This window comes from Rosa rugosa, chromosome 7 (assembly GCF_958449725.1).
Source record: "Rosa rugosa chromosome 7, drRosRugo1.1, whole genome shotgun sequence".
NCBI classification, from domain to species: Eukaryota; Viridiplantae; Streptophyta; class Magnoliopsida; order Rosales; family Rosaceae; genus Rosa; species Rosa rugosa.
Window position 1 is genome coordinate 12,180,753 of NC_084826.1, and position 18,128 is coordinate 12,198,880.

An 18,128-nucleotide genomic window follows, 5' to 3' on the forward strand; every position below is an offset into this window, starting at 1 on the left:
TTCTTTTTTTTTTTTTAATAATTTTTTTTTTCTGTTATTATTTTTTTTCCTTCGTTTTTTTTTTCTGAAATTTAACAAGATCTGCAAGAAAGAGCTGGCACTCGCTTTCTTACTGCTCACTGCTGCAGGTAGAAGCCTTCTATCAGCTCAAGGGGTCAAGTTGGTGAGCCCGGGCTCGGCGATGAGGTGGTCGAGAAGGGTCAAGTTGAAGTCGCCGGGGACTGTGAAGACGTCGGTGATGCCGATTTGGACGAGGCGGCGTGCCAGGTGGCGGCCGAGGGTGGCGTCGGCGGAGTTGAACGTGGTGGAGGGGACCGAGTTTTGGACGGTGCAAGCGGCGCTGTTTGGTAAACAACCGACGTCGAGGTTGTCGGCCTTGCAAACGTCGAGGGAGCCAATCTTGGTGTCCATGGAGGTCTAAAGATTGAAACTTTGTGATCAAAGATTGGAACTGAGTGTAAAGATGGAAGCTTTGGGGGTTTAAGAGAGAATTGGGATTTGCGTTTTTGGTGAGAATGGAGAAATGGGTTTATGAGGAGGTTGGGTTTTATAGTGACAGTGGTGGTGGTTATCAATGGAGGTTTTACTAGGGGCTGGTTTTCATGTGATGGCCTTTTTGTAAAGGCAGTGGGCAGCAGTGGGTTCTTGAATACAGTTTTTGGTGAGTGAGTGGAAAGAAGGAGAGAGATTGATGAGACTTGTTCGAATGAAGTGGAATGGGTTTTGGTGGAATTAGAAGTGGGATTGAGTTTGATGGGTGTGGATTTGGAAGGTGGAGGAGATGGTGGTCGCCGGAGAGTTTTCGCCGGAAGAAGGAAGAAGAAAGAGATAAAAAGGAAGGAAAAATAATAATAACAGAAAAAAAAAATTTATTAAAAAAAAAAAGAACGGAGGGCATAATGGACATTTTGGTGTCAAAAATTGACGTCGTGTACTGATAGTGGGTCGAGTTTCAGATTTCGTGTACCGAAATGTTTGGTTTGAAACTTTGTGTATAAGAATTATTAGTGGCCTTTACTTGGTGTACTGTTTGTGAAATTTTCCCTTATGATTTTGTACTAAAAATGAGAAATGAACTATAAATTTAGACATTTTGCATAATTTTCAAACAATATAAAAGATTGCTTGCTTTTTCAAAAAAAAAAAAAATTGCTCTCATTTTTATAGTGCAAAAAAATTACCTAAAATATGTGTAATTTCTGAATACTTATTTGTACTGACATAATGAGAAATTATCACTCAGTCTTAAATTACCACACGTATGTGGTCTAGGATGATCTTATTAATTCATGTGGCTTTACTTTGATGATGGTTTTTTTGTCGGTACATTTATGAACACGTGGCACCCTCAGAGTATACAATAATATGAATTTACTTTGGGTTGAGAGGACAAATCAATAGATCCTCAACCCTCGTTCAAGACTTCATCATCAATTATTACATGTCATCATCAAAAAACGCTGTTTCTTTTTCTTGATTGATCAGAAAAAGCTAGTCTCAAAACCTGCAGTGATACTAGAGATGAACACTCCATGATTTGTCCGCATTGCCCACAGTCGGTACATCCTCTGACGACTGTGAATAAATTAAGATGTGAATAAATTGATAAACGATATACGCATCACTCCTATTGTTACTAATTTGCAATATACTTTTGATTAATAGCTCCTCAAATATTACTTGCATAGTTTTTAATGAACACTTGTATGGGAAGACATTGATGTCTTTTCAAGATTAGCCGAGACCAAAACTGATGGAATTTGGACCATATATAATACTTGGTACACATATTATTCACAACTATATTTATGATTTTGTACTAAAAATGAGAAATGAACTATAAATTTAGACATTTTGCATAATTTTCAAACAATATAAAAGATTGCTTGCTTTTTCAAAAAAAAAATAAAAGATTGCTCACATTTTTATAGTGCAAAAACATTACCTAAAATATGTGTAATTTCTGAATACTTATTTGTACTGACATAATGAGAAATTATCACTCAGTCTTAAATTACCACACGTATGTGGTCTAGGATGATCTTATTAATTCATGTGGCTTTACTTTGATGATGGTTTTTTTGTCGGTACATTTATGAACACGTGGCACCCTCAGAGTATACAATAATACGAATTTACTTTGGGTTGAGAGGACAAATCAATAGATCCTCAACCCTCGTTCAAGACTTCATCATCAATTATTACATGTCATCATCAAAAAACGCTGTTTCTTTTTCTTGATTGATCAGAAAAAGCTCGTCTCAAAACCTGCTGTGATACTAGAGATGAACACTCCATGATTTGTCCGCATTGCCCACAGTCGGTACATCCTCTGACGAGTACGGGGATACAACAGTGAAACGATTAAATCGGCGTAGTCAAAGAGTTGACTGGTGGGGTCAAAATAAATGACGGCCTCAAATTCAGTTTGAAGCTCCCTCACATAAACGCAAGAGAGGGCAGCGCGCCACACCCTCGTTGTCGTTTCTTTGTTTCAGTCTTTGGTTTGCTTTGCTTCCCATCTCACATGATCAATCCCTCCTCGTCCAATCCCCAACCCATGTCCTCCGACGCCTCCGGTAAGAAGGTCCGGAAGCCTTACACCATCACCAAGTCCAGAGAGAGCTGGACCGAGGAAGAGCACGACAAGTTCCTTGAAGCTCTTCAACTGTCAGTTACCTCCTCCTTCTTCTTCTTCTTCTTTTTCTTGCTTAGTTCTATTGCTCTTGTGCTTGAATTTGTATGATAGGTCGTTTTGATATAGTATTGCTGTTTTATGTTTTTGTTTTTTTTTGGTTTATTTTCTCTGTTTTTTCATGTGGAATTTGTCATTTTGTACTTTAGCTACTAGCTAGTGATGATTATCTGTGAGAATTCTGACTAGAGTTATGTGATGGGAAGTATGTGGCTTATGAGAGAAGATTGAAAAATTTAAAACCAGTAGATTTTGAACTCTTGTGAATTCTTTCAGGTTTAGTTGCTGTTTGATAGCTTTGTCTTGGTTAATTTTCTCTGTTTTTCATCTGGAATGTGGCAATTTTTAAATTTAGCTACTAGTGATGTGATGGGAATCTTTTGGCTTATAACACAACATGGAAGATTTGAAACCAGTAGATTTTTAATTCTTGTGAGTTCTTTTCAGGTTTGATCGTGACTGGAAGAAAATTGAAGATTTTGTGGGTTCTAAAACGGTTATTCAGGTTTGAAGCAGGGGATTCTGCCTTTTGGGTTCGAATTTGTTTGAATTTAGGGGCCTATGGTTTTCTTAAGAATTGTGGTTTCGCAGATTCGAAGTCATGCGCAGAAGTACTTCTTGAAAGTTCAAAAGAATGGGACAACAGCACATGTGCCTCCTCCTCGGCCAAAGCGCAAGGCTTCTCATCCTTACCCGCAAAAAGCCTCCAAAAATGGTTGTCCAGTGTTAAATATAGTGGTGTTATATTTTTCTAGAGCTTAAAATTTATCTGTTTTCATCCTTACTTGTTCAATGGGATTGGCAGTTTTAATTCCCTTGCAAGCATCACTTGCTTATCCTTCTTCCATGAATGCCATTGCACCTGGCTATTGTCCTTGGGATGAAGCTTCGATTTTCTTAAATGCTGGATCAGACCAAATTGTGTTGTCACACGAAGAATTTATTAATCGTCAAGGAACGGAAGGCATGTTACTTACTCTTTTGTGTTTCTTTTAATTAATATGCTTGCTTTAGATTAGTTTTGTTGAGAACTTATTATGGGGTACGCCGTTACTGATTCAGCTGATATTGGATCAAAGGGGGTAGCAAGAATTAGTACATGCGATCCTAGTGGTATCGCAAGCTCAAGTAGAACCCTACCTAGTTCCGAGATACCAAAGCAAGGGTCACAAGCTCCTGTCAGCCATGGTAAGCCTCTTCTCAGACCATGATTTCTCACTATTTTTCTCTTCGGCTTCAACTTCAGAGGTGTTCTGATCGACTGTCTTTTCACGTACATATTGTATATTACTATTTTCCAGGTATTCCTGATTTTGCCGAAGTTTATAGCTTCATTGGAGGTGTTTTTGATCCGGACACCCAAGGCCATGCTCAGAAACTCAAGGAAATGGATCCCATTAATTTTGAAACTGTGAGTTTAATGGAATTATGTATCATTTTCAATGATATGTTCTGTAATTTATGATGCCTGAAGTTGTCTAAGCAGGTTGCCTATCTGTCATTACTAGAGAAATTTTAGTTGTCACCAGATAGAGAGAGCAAAGGACCCTATATTCTTGCAGTTTTTGGCCAAAAGCTTCTGTGAACAAAGTCCAGAAATCAGAGTTTTCACAACACTCAGCATGAATATGCACTACCCCTGAAGAGGCTTAATGTGTTAATTAGCCAAGGCTATTCTAAACAAGCTAGGAGTACCTTTTCTCTTGAAGGGCTTCGGTATGTTGTTAGGTGGACAAAATAGTCTCAACAAATCAAAGATGGAATGAGTGAATTTATAAACACCCCTCCCTGAAAAAATTAAATAAATAAATAATAAAAATATGTGTGTGTAGAGAGAGAGAGAGAGAATACACACATATTTGTAGAGCAGGTACTTGTATTGTGCAATCCCTCTTAAAATAAGTAGCAAAAAGAGAGGTGCCTGTGATTAATAGTTATTAACTTATTATGAATAGTCAAATGTGATATGTCTGTATTTATATTTGCTATTTCTGCAGGTTTTGTTGTTGATGAGAAACCTCAGCATCAACTTGTCTAGCCCAGATTTTGAACCAATTGTAAGTATTGATATTAGTTGTCATTATGAATATAAAGGCGAATGTTTGTATCGTTTCACATTAGGCTATGTTTATTCTGGTCAAGCTAATCCCCTTGGTATGTAGCTTTCTCACAAAAACTACACACCTGACTTTTGTTTACTGAAGGACTGTCTGTATTATCGTAAGAACTTGAAGTGGATAACCAATGAGGGATCACTTATTTGGCTTCACCATACTTGCATTCTTATATCAGCTTGTGATGTGCTTTATCATTGACTGGTTAGTTGTATTGTTTTGTTCAGAGGAAGGTCCTGGCTTCAAATGATGCCAATATGAAAACAGTAGCTGCAGGAAATATTCCCAGTTACCGGAATAACGATCTTTCATTTTGAACTTATTAGTGTATACAGTTGCTGACTGGTATGTGTTCTCCATTTCTTGTATCATACACTAACTCGCTCTCTTAACAGTGGTGACATTAAGCTTGTAATTCTCTTATTATTAGGTATGGTCCTGGAGAAAAAGTATGGTGGTTCTAGAACAGCAGGCCGAATCTGATCTTAGGGCTATAGTTCTGCTGCCACAACCAGGAGAGTATTAGATGGTGCTGAATGGAAGAAAAAAATTTCAAATGATTTTCAAGCTCTGGGAGGTTCTGATTGTCTGGTGGCCTCTATGAGTGATTATTAATATCGTGATCTTATTCAGGCCTTCTAGATGTTTATGTATATCTTGTAAGATCTGTTTTGGGGTAGTCTTCTATTTGTTTTAGAAAACCATGCATTTTCCCAAGCAAGTGTAACTACGAGAGTCCGAATTCTTTGCAATCAAAAGTAAAAATAAAACCCAAAGAACTTGAGATGAATAAAGGGTACAAGGCTTATTTTGATGGATTAAATACTTGTTACTCCTCAAACTTTGCCATGAAAAACAGTTTAGTCCCTCGCCTTTTAAATTAAACTGGATAGTCCTTATTCTTTGCAAATCTCACACAATAGGTCCTCAACAGACCTAAATTGACTATTATGCCCTCATTCATCTTTTTTTTTTATTTTTCTCTCTTTTTATTTATTCTCTCTCTCTCTCTCTCTCTCTGAGTTGGTGTAGGCATACTCCGCCGTTAGTGCAGACCATCATCCCAAACTCAATTCCCCTGTCGCCCAATCTACTACGTCCAAAGCCCCTTTCGCGACTCCCACAACGGCGAGAAGACCACCATGTCTTTTCAGTCCAACCCCATCCTTTGCCCCGTCGACTCCCCTCACCACTCCCAATCCCTTGTCGGCCGCCACTCCCGTGACTCCTCCGCCATCATATGATTCAAAAAACAAAATATCCCAATTTCAATTGCTATACCAACATCAATCCATCACATTATCACCTCTACAGAAAGCTAGACAGCAAACACTAACCTAAAGCCAAAGATCCCGACTTGGTGCCCGATCCAGAACCCAGCCCACAACTGTACCCATAACCTTGACTCTCCGACAACTCCCTCTCCAGTTCCTTGTGAGTTTGACTCGTCACACCACTCTGCCCAACTCAACCAAACCTCAGAGACCAATTCCACCATCTCCACCCAGCTCCGATCCCATTTTACCCAAAAAGAGAAAAGAAGAAGAAAGAAAATAATTGCTTTGGGCACCCAGAGAAAAGCTCTAGGCACCCGGTTTATCATTCTCCTCTACCACTGGCCTGAGTCGAGCGCCGGAGAGCTGGGTCGAGCACCGGAGGTCGAGCGCCTGAGGTCCTGGGTCGAGCACCAGAGGTCTGTTGTCGGAGGTCCTGGGTCGAGCGATATGGATCCTCTTCCTCTGTTGCCGGTCACCAAAATAGTCTTCAGGTCCTGAATCGAGGCTGGGCCTTGTCGATCAGAATTGGAGGCGTCGGGTTGAGAAGGATGATAGAGAGAGAGAGATGGCGTTTGGAGAGAGTCGGGTTGCAGAAGAACGTTGATGTCGCCGGCGTGGAGTCTCGATCTCGTTTTGGGTGGAGTGGGGTCCGATGCCGAGGTTGGAGAGAAGTGCAGCGTTGTTTTGGGTGGAGTGGCCCATCGGAGAATGGGGCGGGGCCATCGTTGTGGAAGAGAAGAGGAAGAAGAGGCGGGTCACCGTTGGTGAGCGAGAGAGAGAAAGAGAGAAAGAGAGAGTAAAACAAAAAAACAAAAAAAAAAGAGAAAAATAATATAGAAAAAGGAAGTGTTGAGGACCTGTTGAAAAAAAGAGAGAAAAATTAAAAAAAAAATTGAAAAAAAAAGATGAATGAGGGCATAATAGTCAATTTAGGTCTGTTGAGGACCTGTTGTGTGAGATTTGCAAAGAATAAGGACTATCCAGTTTAATTTAAAAGGCGATGGACTAAACTGTTTTTGAGGGCAAAGTTTGAGGAGTAACAAGTATTTAATCCTATTTTGATTTTCATCCCCAAATGGCCAAACCCCACCTCCAACTGCCCTTGTCCAAATATCAAGCAATGCTTCAATATTTTCTTGGAGAAAAACGCATTACCACTCGTTTCAAAAAAAAAAAAACGCATTACCACTATATCAAATATTACTCAGTAAGTACATAGATACAATTGTTTTAGTTAAAACTTAAAAGGTAGTGGTAGAACTTCAAAAGTGGTTTGAGATGAATTGAGAACTACATGCATATTTCATCTATGAAAGAATTTGGAGTATAATTGGATTACAATATATTCAAGCAATTGTCCAAGTCTTCTAGAAAAAGAAAAAATATATATATATTGCCCACACATTTCTTTTTGTTGTTGCTATGGGCTAAATGGAGATCAATATATAGAACTTGGTGAGTAAGACCTAAACCCATGTGTAAGTGTTTGTTATTTTCAGACAAAAATAGAGAGTAATTTTATCCCAAAACTAATGGATTTAATTACCATTAATTTTTTGAGAATTAGCATCTACTCTTTAATTTATATATGCATGGTCTATATGGAAAATTAATTGTAAAATTATAGTATAAGTTGGATAAACATTCAGAGTTTAGGTTGCTTCATACTCAGTGTGAACCTAATAGTGTAGTTCATGTATTTGTAAATCGTGCTCTAACTTATGGTGAAAGTCAGAGTTAGTTTGTAACTGCTCTCAAAATGATAAGAGATTAAGGGATGTCATTCTTTTTTTTTTTGAAAGGAAAAAAACATTTAGAAGAAATCAAGCTAAAGAATTTAAGGGATGTCATTCTAAACTATCATAATCGCTAATTGCTTTCATGAATTACATTTTAGAAAAAAATCTACCCCTTAATCTTATTATAGAATGTATTATTTATTGTGTTACATTATCAAAAAAAAAAAATAACATTTCTGCTAAAATAAAATAAATTGGGCTTCGCACCCGTAAACCCTAGCCCTTAAAACATTTTCGGTATAAATTGAACGAAGCCTCCCATTTTGCCTCTAAACCCTAACAGTCGCATTCCTTCGCCTCTCGCTTCACTCCCCACACATTCAAAATGGCCGCCGTCGCAGCTGTCCGCCCCCTCGTCACCGTCCAAGCCTTGGAAGGCGACATGGCCACCGACCAATCCCAGACCGCCCCTCTCCCTGACGTCATGAAGGCCTCTATCCGACCCGATATCGTCACCTTCGTCCACTCCAACATCTCCAAGAACAGCCGCCAGGCCTACGCCGTCTCCAAGAAGGCCGGCCACCAGACCTCCGCCGAGTCCTGGGGTACCGGCCGCGCCGTCTCCCGTATCCCCCGCGTTCCCGGCGGCGGCACCCACCGCGCCGGGCAGGGAGCCTTCGGGAACATGTGCCGCGGCGGAAGGATGTTCGCTCCGACCAAGATCTGGCGCCGGTGGCACCGCAAGATCAACGTGAACCAGAAGAGGTACGCTATGGTCTCGGCCATTGCCGCGTCGTCGGTGCCGTCTCTGGTCATGGCTAGGGGTCACAAAATCGAGACTGTTCCCGAATTGCCCTTGGTCATCAGTGACTCTGCCGAGAGCGTGGAGAAGACTTCTGGAGCTATCAAGGTGCTGCAGCAGATTGGAGCTTATGCCGATGCCGAGAAGGCTAAGGACAGCCATTCGATTCGGCCGGGGAAGGGGAAGATGAGGAACCGCCGCTACATCAACCGCAAGGGTCCTCTGATTGTGTACGGCAGCGAGGGGGCTAAGCTTGTGAAGTCGTTTAGGAACATTCCAGGTGTTGATATCATCAATGTGGAGAGGCTCAATTTGCTGAAGCTGGCACCTGGTGGGCATCTTGGCCGGTTCGTCATCTGGACCAAGTCGGCTTTTGAGAAGCTCGACTCTATCTATGGGTCGTTCGACAAGGCGTCTGAGAAGAAGAAGGGGTATGTGTTGCCTAGGGCTAAGATGGTGAATGCTGACCTTGCTAGGATCATCAACTCCGACGAGGTGCAGTCTGTTGTTAGGCCTATTAAGAAGGATGTCAAGAGGGCGCCATTGAAGAAGAACCCATTGAAGAACCTCAACACCATGCTTAGGTTGAACCCGTACGCCAAGACCGCAAAGAGGATGGCTCTTTTGGCAGAGGAACAACGCCTCAAGTCTAAGAACGAGAAGCTCGAAAAGAAGAGGAAGGTTACCAAGGTAATTTGTCTCACCTGTTTTTCGTTTTATGTTTTGGTTTATGATTAATTGTTTTAAGTTAGGTGGTGGTTGTGATTGTTCCGTTTTGGCTTGGCCAATATTGAAAGAGATTGTTTAACCTATATATATGTATTATAATTACCAAGTGATGAACAATTTGTGTCTGTATGTTATTGTTACATTTCATATAATATGTTAATATGTTTAATCCGGTTGTTTTTTGACAGTCTACTTATATTTCATATGGTATTTGTGAAAAGGTAATCAGTTGAGCAACTCACTTATATTCATATACCGGCCATATGTCAATTTTTAATTCGAGAACCATTGTCTTAGAAATATGAATAAATGTCTTGAGTGTGTCTATCTAAGCTGCTTGTGTGAGATGAATGAATCAGTATGTGTATAACATTGCCCTTAGCTGCTAAAACAAGTAGGCTGTTTTGTTGAAATTAGATTATCAGGGGTACTCTAGATTGTTGTCATTTTACTCTGATGCCAGAGCTATAGTAACTTGTACAATGAAGGGCAATTCATGGAAAGTATCCAGATTACCAGGGGTGCTCTAGATTGTTGTCGTTTTACTTCAATGCCAAAACTATAGTAACTTGTATTATATTATACAATGAAAGGCAATTCCTGGACCAGTAATAGTCTAGATTGTTGTGGTTTTACTCGATGCCAAGCTACAGTAACTTGTATAACAAATTAATGGCAATTCCTGGGTAGGAGTTGAAATAACTTGTCAGGATCTCATTGTGATACAGATTACTTGTAGACCATATACCTTACTGTTGTTTTGGTAGGTGAAGAATTCAGAATGTCTGTTATTGTTATTTTTATGTGCGCGTCTTTTTATTTAGATTTGAAGGTTATACAGTGGTTGAAATAGTATTATTTGTTATATTTGTATGATAGTACGTTTTCTTTCATAGTAGAACTTTTATTAATGTGGTTTTCATTTTATTCAATCCAGGAGGAAGCTACTACGATCAAGGCTGCTGGAAAGGCCTGGTACCAAACTATGATCTCCGACAGTGATTACACAGAGTTCGATGTCTTCCAAAAGTGGCTTGGTGTCTCCCAGTAATTTAGTTTTCTGCTATAAAAATCTAAGACGTTGGTTATGTTAGACTTTTTTGTTGTGGTACTTATCTGTGTCATTTTGTTAGTTCCAGTCATGGATGAGATGTTGCAGAAAAATTAGTATAATGAGAGAGAAGTTTCTGATGCATTTTCCTACTAGTGTTTGTCTGGTCAGTTTGTCCATTTACTTTGATGACAATGCTAGCGACTTTGGTTTGCAATACGGCATAATTTTGAGATTTCTTTAAATATATTTATATTTCCATCTATGTTTTGTGTGTTTTTCTGTCTGATTAGTCTGTCAGTACTCATTTGTATGGTTTTACTATCTTTGGGGTTATTGAATGCAATCATGTTTTTGGGGTATTGACCAATGGCAATCAAACTGAACTGTTCGTGTATGTCTACAGTATCTAACAATGTCATGTGTTTGTTAGAATTCGTACTATACAAGTTCTTTTTTTCTTTTTCTTTTTTGGATATAAGCGTACAAGTTCTTTGCTGTGTGATCTTATGCCAATATACTCAAAACAATCAGCACAGGAGCAGCACTTTCCTACACAACGGAGGAGAATGTTTGGTGTTTTCCCCTCAAAAGAACACCCTGAAGGCCTCAACCCTGATTTTCTCTTCATTGTTAAAACTTGCATATGTTACTCGATCGCATTTGTTGCTTTTTGATTTTGTAGCAAAAGTTCGTAAAAGTACTTTCCCTCCCTCCCGGTGTTGATCGGTTGATCCTTCCCTGAGTATTTCATTATCTTCACAGTTCATTAGAAATCACCCATAAATGATTAGATATGATTGTCTTGAGCAATTGGAGCAGATCATGGGGACTGGAAAAGCAATGTTCGACTTGAAGGTCGAATCTTGAACGGATCCGTGTGCCCAACATTGCCATTGGACCCAAAGGCTCCAAATTATAACACCATTTATAACCCAACTTTACAATTGTGGCCTCAAAATCACTATCAACCTATCTCTAAAAAAAAAAACAAACAAACAAATCACTATCAACCCAAAATTCTATTCAGTCAATTACCTTAAAGAAATGAAACATAGTTAATACGATAGTCGATAGTGTCGAGAAGCGTAACCTCAGCCTTGGTACCTTTCCTTGTTTAAAACTTTGTACACTTCGACTACGCATTCTATTTGGACTGTTTTGTATTATATAATCCACCAAACTTCTAGTAAGAACTAAATGCAATTCGACAAATAAAGGACCTGTCCTGAAAAGAAACAGAGAAATATCGAACATCAATTGGGAGATGGAATTTAATGCACTATAACTATTGTCTCTCTTCTTTGTTGGTATATAAACGATGAACGATGAGAAATCTGGGTTGCTACAGTTATAGTACATAGTTATTACTGGGCCTTGATGGACTGGGTCCTTCTACTTTGGCCTCTAGCGATATTGAGTACTCGACTTCCAATTCCATGCGAGCTCTGTAAATTGCATACATTGGTTGGTACATATCAGACCAAAATATGGTAGTTTATACTTTGACATGATTTGGACATTTCTGTTTTTAGTGAAACGATAGTTTATACATCCACCCCACCCCACCCCACCTATTTCATCATGCTAGTGAAATTTAAATACATGAACTCCATAATGTCTGTTATTTTAAATAATCAACATGCTACATCTTACCAACATAATATTGACTTTACAAACCAATTTCAATCCAAAATGTTCATGAGGCTACACGTATTCACTTTTGTACTATGAAGACTTTCCAAAAAATTAGGCGAAATTTACTAAAAGTACAAACAAATAATCGAAAATCAAAATATAAAATCTCACTAAATAGATTGTTTGGGCGCAATCTTACCCAAAATATAACTCGTATGATGAAGCTAATCTTTAATATATGCGCGTCTAGATAGATATTGAAGATTTGTTGAAGATTGTGTTATTTTTTTATTGAAGATTTGTTTCATTTATGTACACTAAAGGGAGATATCATAAATGATCACCCAACTTTGTCGACATTTTGGTCACTCACATTTTAAATATATCACTTTGGTCACTCAACTTTAACTATGTTATTCACTTTAGCCACTTCGTTAATTTTTTTCATTAAAAAAATATTATTTGCCACAATATTAATGATATTTTCGTCCAACTAATTGTGAAAAATTGAGAAATCTGTATTAGAATGATTATGAGAAGTGATTAAAGTGAGATAAAATGTTCATTGGGTAACTAAAGTAATTGACAGAGTAATAGTTGAGTGACTAAATTGATATATTTGAAAATTGAGCTACTACTGTATAGAATGAATGATAATTGAGTGACCTCACTTGTGAAATTATTCCTTCTTGAAATAAAAATATTTCTCTTGATAAGAACAAAAAAAAAAAAGAAGACGTTACTCTGTCCTTTTCACATGGGTACATTGAATAAATATGAAAGTTTCTCCTCATCTTGTCATTTCACAAGTAACATCAAAAGCTAGGGAAAAGAAAAAGGAAAAAGCAGAACACCCTCTTCTGAATTTAGCTTAAAGGGGTAAATGTGCCATCAGTTGGTTCAACAACATTCATTAATATGGTCATTTCTATGCTCCCCAAGTCCCCCCACTAAATAAGTCATAAAGCAAGTAGTCTAGGATCCTAGATCTATGATATGAATGGCTAGGGGCCTAGATAGATATGTAGTTGTCAGCCAAATAAAGGGGTAGGGGAATAGGGGGCAATATGAAAGGTCTAGTCACACAGTCACGTTTATAGAATTGAGTCCTATGTCTATATTTGAGATGTGACATTATTTACACATCCCCACCTTTCACTCAACCAATCACTCCCTCAACCCACCATAATACCCAATAATAGAAGAAAAAAAAAAAAACTTTTTCATTTTTATCCCAAGGGAAAATACAGCATTTACTTGTTAATTTCTCTCATATAGTAGGAGGCCGGATGCCATTGCAATCTGCAATTTTGCTTAGGGTAATCCTGGCATTCTTTCATGTTAAATATGTGGCAGATCATAGATTTTAATTAATGTATAATTGAATATTCAATATCTGTCATACTATAGAGACCAATACATATCATATCTTATATATCACAATCGATTACAAATGCCTAGATGTTTTTCTCAAATCTCATATATTACTTGCTTAATGCTAATTTAGTATTAATCTGTAGAAGAAAAAAAACTAATTCAAGCTTGGATTCATTGATTACCATAGTGTGGTAGATTATTTCGAGCTACCCATACAATGCAGAACAACAACATTATAATGCAAATCTTAATTTAATTCATATGATATCGTATAACAAATTTAGTCAAATTCAAATCTTTGTATCGTATTATTTTCATCGATGTATTTTTTTTTTAATATGAAAGGGATGTATTCTCTTTTATACACAATGTTTGAAAATAAGTGAAATAAGATAGAGTGCAATAAACGCAATATTTCAGTCAAAAAGAAAACCATTAATGCAGCAAAAATTATGTAACAAACTAATAATGAAGTAAAAAACAGTGTCTAGGCATGGTGTGACTGTAGAAGGCTAGAATAAGCAAAACGTACACGCGCCAAAATAAACTAAAGAAGAAAGATTAGGAATAGTACTAGGGAGGCCCCTCTTGTTCTTTCCCCCATCGCCAAGCTTAAACACTTTTTATTAATATCTCTATCTCTGCTCATTTCCTGTGCATGAAAAACTCCCAGCCGGCCTCTGATTCTCTCTCACGCCACGCCGGCCCCCCCACCCCTTCTTCTTCTTCAACCGCCATATATGACTCCTCATTTTCTTCACGGCCACAACTACTAGCACTACTTACTAATTCTCCCAAAATCCCCATTCCCATTCCTCCCAATTCACTCACTACTCACTCACGTAAAACAAACGCAATGCTAGATCTCAACCTCAACTTCTACACTCCCGAAATGGAGACCTCCGCCGCGAGCAGCTTCAACTCCTCCTCCAACGACTCCTCCTCCTCCGCCACCCTCAACTTCCTCGACCTCCAAAACGACGTCGCCGCCCCCCCTTACGACGACGACGACGACGCCGATCATCATAACTACTTCGACGGCCGCACCATCCAGCTCTTCCCTCCTCAACCCCAGCCCCCACGGTCTTCGACGACCAAGCAGTGGCTGGGGCTCTCCTCCGGCGGAGCACCGCAGCGTTACTGTGCTCCTCCTCCTCCGCCGCTCGTGGAGCAGAGGATCGTGCCTCTCCCGGAGAAGGTCAAGAAGAGCCGCCGGGGACCGAGGTCCCGGAGCTCGCAGTATCGCGGCGTCACGTTTTATCGGAGGACCGGGAGATGGGAATCGCATATTTGGTGAGCCTCTCTCGTACTTTATTTGGCAAGGAACCTAGATTTGTGCTCTCAGATTTTTTACCCTTTTTTGCTTTTTTTTACTGTGTAGGGATAACGGGAAGCAGGTGTACTTGGGTAAAGCAGAATTTAGCCCCATAATCTTCACTTTTTGTTCTTTTGCTTAATTTTTTGATTTGTTTAATTAATTGTTGATTAAATTTCTCCAGGTGGATTTGACACTGCGCATTCTGCAGCTAGGTGAGAACTCAGATTCTGATTTTTCGAGTGTCAATGTTATTTCTAGCTAGCGTTTAATGACTTTTTACTGTTTGATTGGGAATGTAAATTTTGGGTATTTGGTGGTTTGATCTCTCAGAGCTTATGATCGAGCTGCGATAAAGTTCCGTGGAATTGAGGCTGATATTAATTTCAATGTTAGTGATTATGATGAGGATATTAAGCAGGTTAGTGAGTGTATTTTGTGTGTGCGCTATGGAGCTGAGCTTTTTACGGGGATTGTTATGATCATATTGTTTTCTGGGTTTAGTTTTGATGGTAAATTTGTAATGCAGATGAGTAAATTTACAAAGGAAGAGTTTGTGCATATCCTGCGTCGCCAGAGCACCGGATTCGCCAGAGGAAGCTCGAAATACAGGGGAGTCACGTTGCACAAATGTGGCCGCTGGGAAGCTCGTATGGGCCAGTTGCTGGGCAAGAAGTGAGCAACCCTTTTCGTGTTTTCTTTTGCTTTTTCGGTTTATGCATTAAGATTGTGTCTAAATTTTGAGTGTGGCTTTTAGTAATCATTTGTGATAAGAGAACAAGGGAATAAAGAAATTGTATTCAGTTGCGACCTAATTAATGAACATTTGGGACTTAATTGGTTTTGTAAAGTTTTTGGATAAATTCAGAAATTGGTTTTCATTGAGTATGGCTTGCCTGCAGGTATATATACCTTGGCCTATTTGATAGCGAGATTGAAGCTGCAAGGTCTTTACGTTAATAATTAGGCACTATTTTATTTGATGCTTAAACTTTGAGATCTTATGAACCATGGGATGCCATTTATAAGTCTGTGTAGTGTTGTCCTTTTAAAATCAGAGCATATGACCAGGCTGCCATCAAATGCCATGGAAGGGAAGCGGTCACCAACTTTAATCCAAGCTTATATGATGGGGAGATAATAATGGCTGAGGCCAACAATGCAGGTACTATTGTTATCAGAGAATCAATTATGATCTTTGTATGAAGTCTATCAGATCAATTGAGCAGAACACAAACTTTGTCTTTTGTTGATATTGCTATGTCATGTATTCATAACCCTTTTGGTACAGGGATCGATGATAGTCTTGATCTAAACTTGGGAATTGCTCCCCCCTTGGCTTCTGACTGTCCAAATGAGAACATCAACTTGAGCAGCTTTCCTTTTCAGCTAGGCTGCAATGACATTCCTGTTCACATGACAGCAAGGGTAATGATCGGATCAATTATAAACTCCACCCAGCTCAATTCAACTTTATTACGTACATATATATTTCACCTCACAACTTGAGTAATTAAGCTACTCACTTCAGAACATTGTTGTTCTCTCTACAGAATGAGAATTCTGTTCCAGGACTTCCAGCAACTATGAGGACTCAACTGCCTCATGGCTCAATGGTGGCAACTACAGAGCCTCCTCTAATGAGCAGCATGACCTCCAACTTCTTTCCCATCCATATGGTAATTTATTTTCAGTTCTAACTGTTTTTTTAACTAATTGGTAAAACCTTGCATTTCTACCTTAATTATTTCATGCTGACCTGTGCAATATTTTGATTTGACGTGGATATGCACTTAAATTGAATGCTAAAACGTGTGTGAGGATCTACTATTTGGTCTTGCATCTATTTCTATTGTTAAGAAATACACATTAACTTAGGGTACCTACCCCTTTTAATTGCATTCTTTGGTGCAGAGAAGATTTATAACCTCTTTAACACCAAACTCTTAAGAACTGCAATTTCCTGTACAATTTTGATGATAACAATGTCTTTGCTACTCTCAGGAAAGAGCAATGGAGAAGAGTATGGATGCTAACTCCTTCCCTAACTGGGCATGGCAAATGCAAGGCCTTAATGATGGAGCAACTCCAGTGCCACTCTTCTCTGCGGCAGCATCATCAGGATTCCCTTCTTCAACAACAGAATCATCAGCTCCGATCCCTCCACTTCATTTTCCCAACACATCATTTCTCCAGCGCCACTTTTCACCATCGTTCACCAACAAAACACCCCATTTCTATTGCAGGAGCTGAAGAAACCAGTACCGGGTAGGATTTAACCACGGTAATACTTTTACAGGATGTCGACTCCCCGGGTAGGATTAATGAAATTTATTCTTTCACGATGTAAAGCTTATGAAACTTTGAAGCAACTTAAGCTAATGGTATGGGAGAACTTCATGTAGTTTTTGCCTAGTTTGGCAAAAGATCCTATTCTTTTACAGCGCCTCTTTTGAGGTGCTGAAGCGCTGAGCTTCCATGGTAGTTTGGTGCCCCTTTTTCTGATTCCCGGATTGGGTATAATGCTCAGTGGTTTGCCTAACCTTATTCGTAATGAAGTAAAGACTTTAATGGGGTCCTAAAGAGATTATACCAAAAGGAAAAGTAAGCCGCAACTTTTGTTCAACATATGGTAACAGGCTACGTAACTGTGAATGTCATCTTTTAGGACAATTTAAGAGCACTTCTTCTTTTAATATCCCCATTCTAAAGAGACGATCGAACCCTAATCCAATTATTCAGATCTCCGGCAATGCATAACAATTATGGGTTTTTTGTTGCTATAGGGTGGGCACGTGGACAGGTTGGGGTTGTAGTACATCACTAACATGTATAATTTTGAGGGTAAAGTAAAAGGTAAAGTAAGAATCCGGAATCCTCGGCTTTGGGTACTTGGTACAATCTGCAAAAGGTGATGGTGAGAGAGATGGATGGATAGGGGCCATCGTCGTCCGTTCTATGCATTTTTGTAATTTAGCGTTGTGGTTTCTTATGAGCAGCGTGAAAAGTCTGTTGTACTCTACACTGTTTGTCTGTAAACACCATTCATTATTCCACCGGTCACCACTTCCTACCAACCTTTTCGACCCTCACCTTTTTACTATTTATCCTTTCCTTTTTTCTTCTTAATTAACTTTACTTTTATTCTAATTTCACTATATTTTATTATTTTTAACTAAATTATCCCATGAAAGCAAATGAGAGCTTCGAACGATATAGATTTTAATGCGATATTCTGAAAACTTTCTATAGTTAGATCTACTTTTTAATTGTCTATGTGAGCAACCGTTCATAATTTCAACTATTTCTCGTTCTAATGAAGTTAAGGATAACTGGGAGAAAGAAATGTCATTGGTAGACCATTGATATATCATTAAACTCAAGTCAGAAT

At 38.9% G+C, this 18,128-nt stretch overlaps 3 protein-coding genes across 6 annotated transcripts; all 3 read left to right on the plus strand.

Annotated features, from left to right (window-relative positions):
- Positions 1–2,368: 2,368 nt before the first annotated feature.
- On the plus strand, positions 2,369–5,632 carry LOC133722845 (protein REVEILLE 8; the record flags this gene model as incomplete). Its single annotated transcript, XM_062149709.1, has 9 exons — positions 2,369–2,670; positions 3,143–3,200; positions 3,287–3,410; positions 3,501–3,659; positions 3,758–3,883; positions 3,997–4,106; positions 4,693–4,752; positions 5,037–5,154; positions 5,240–5,632. Coding segments are annotated over 8 exons (1,029 nt in total), but the record flags the coding sequence as incomplete, so codon positions are not given.
- Positions 5,633–7,780: 2,148 nt separating this feature from the next.
- Positions 7,781–10,672, plus strand: LOC133720083 (large ribosomal subunit protein uL4-like). Its single transcript, XM_062146269.1, has 2 exons — positions 7,781–9,317; positions 10,294–10,672. The coding sequence occupies exons 1-2, from the start codon at positions 8,211–8,213 to the stop codon at positions 10,405–10,407; spliced, it is 1,221 nt and encodes a 406-aa protein (XP_062002253.1). The 5' UTR covers positions 7,781–8,210; the 3' UTR covers positions 10,408–10,672.
- Positions 10,673–14,020: 3,348 nt separating this feature from the next.
- LOC133721478 (APETALA2-like protein 3) lies at positions 14,021–17,788 on the plus strand. Of its 4 annotated transcripts, none has more exons than XM_062148105.1 (10): positions 14,021–14,715; positions 14,804–14,829; positions 14,922–14,952; positions 15,071–15,412; positions 15,640–15,684; positions 15,796–15,902; positions 16,029–16,165; positions 16,291–16,416; positions 16,742–16,777; positions 17,285–17,788. In XM_062148105.1, the coding sequence occupies exons 1-10, from the start codon at positions 14,081–14,083 to the stop codon at positions 17,297–17,299; spliced, it is 1,500 nt and encodes a 499-aa protein (XP_062004089.1). In that variant the 5' UTR covers positions 14,021–14,080; the 3' UTR covers positions 17,300–17,788. The 4 variants fall into 4 exon arrangements, with proteins under 4 accessions (XP_062004089.1, XP_062004086.1, XP_062004088.1 ...); XM_062148103.1 differs by lacking the exon at positions 17,285–17,788 and having other exon boundaries at positions 14,044–14,715; positions 15,071–15,158; positions 15,267–15,412; positions 16,742–17,238; XM_062148102.1 differs by lacking the exon at positions 17,285–17,788 and having other exon boundaries at positions 14,032–14,715; positions 16,742–17,243.
- The last annotated feature ends 340 nt before the right edge of the window (positions 17,789–18,128 follow it).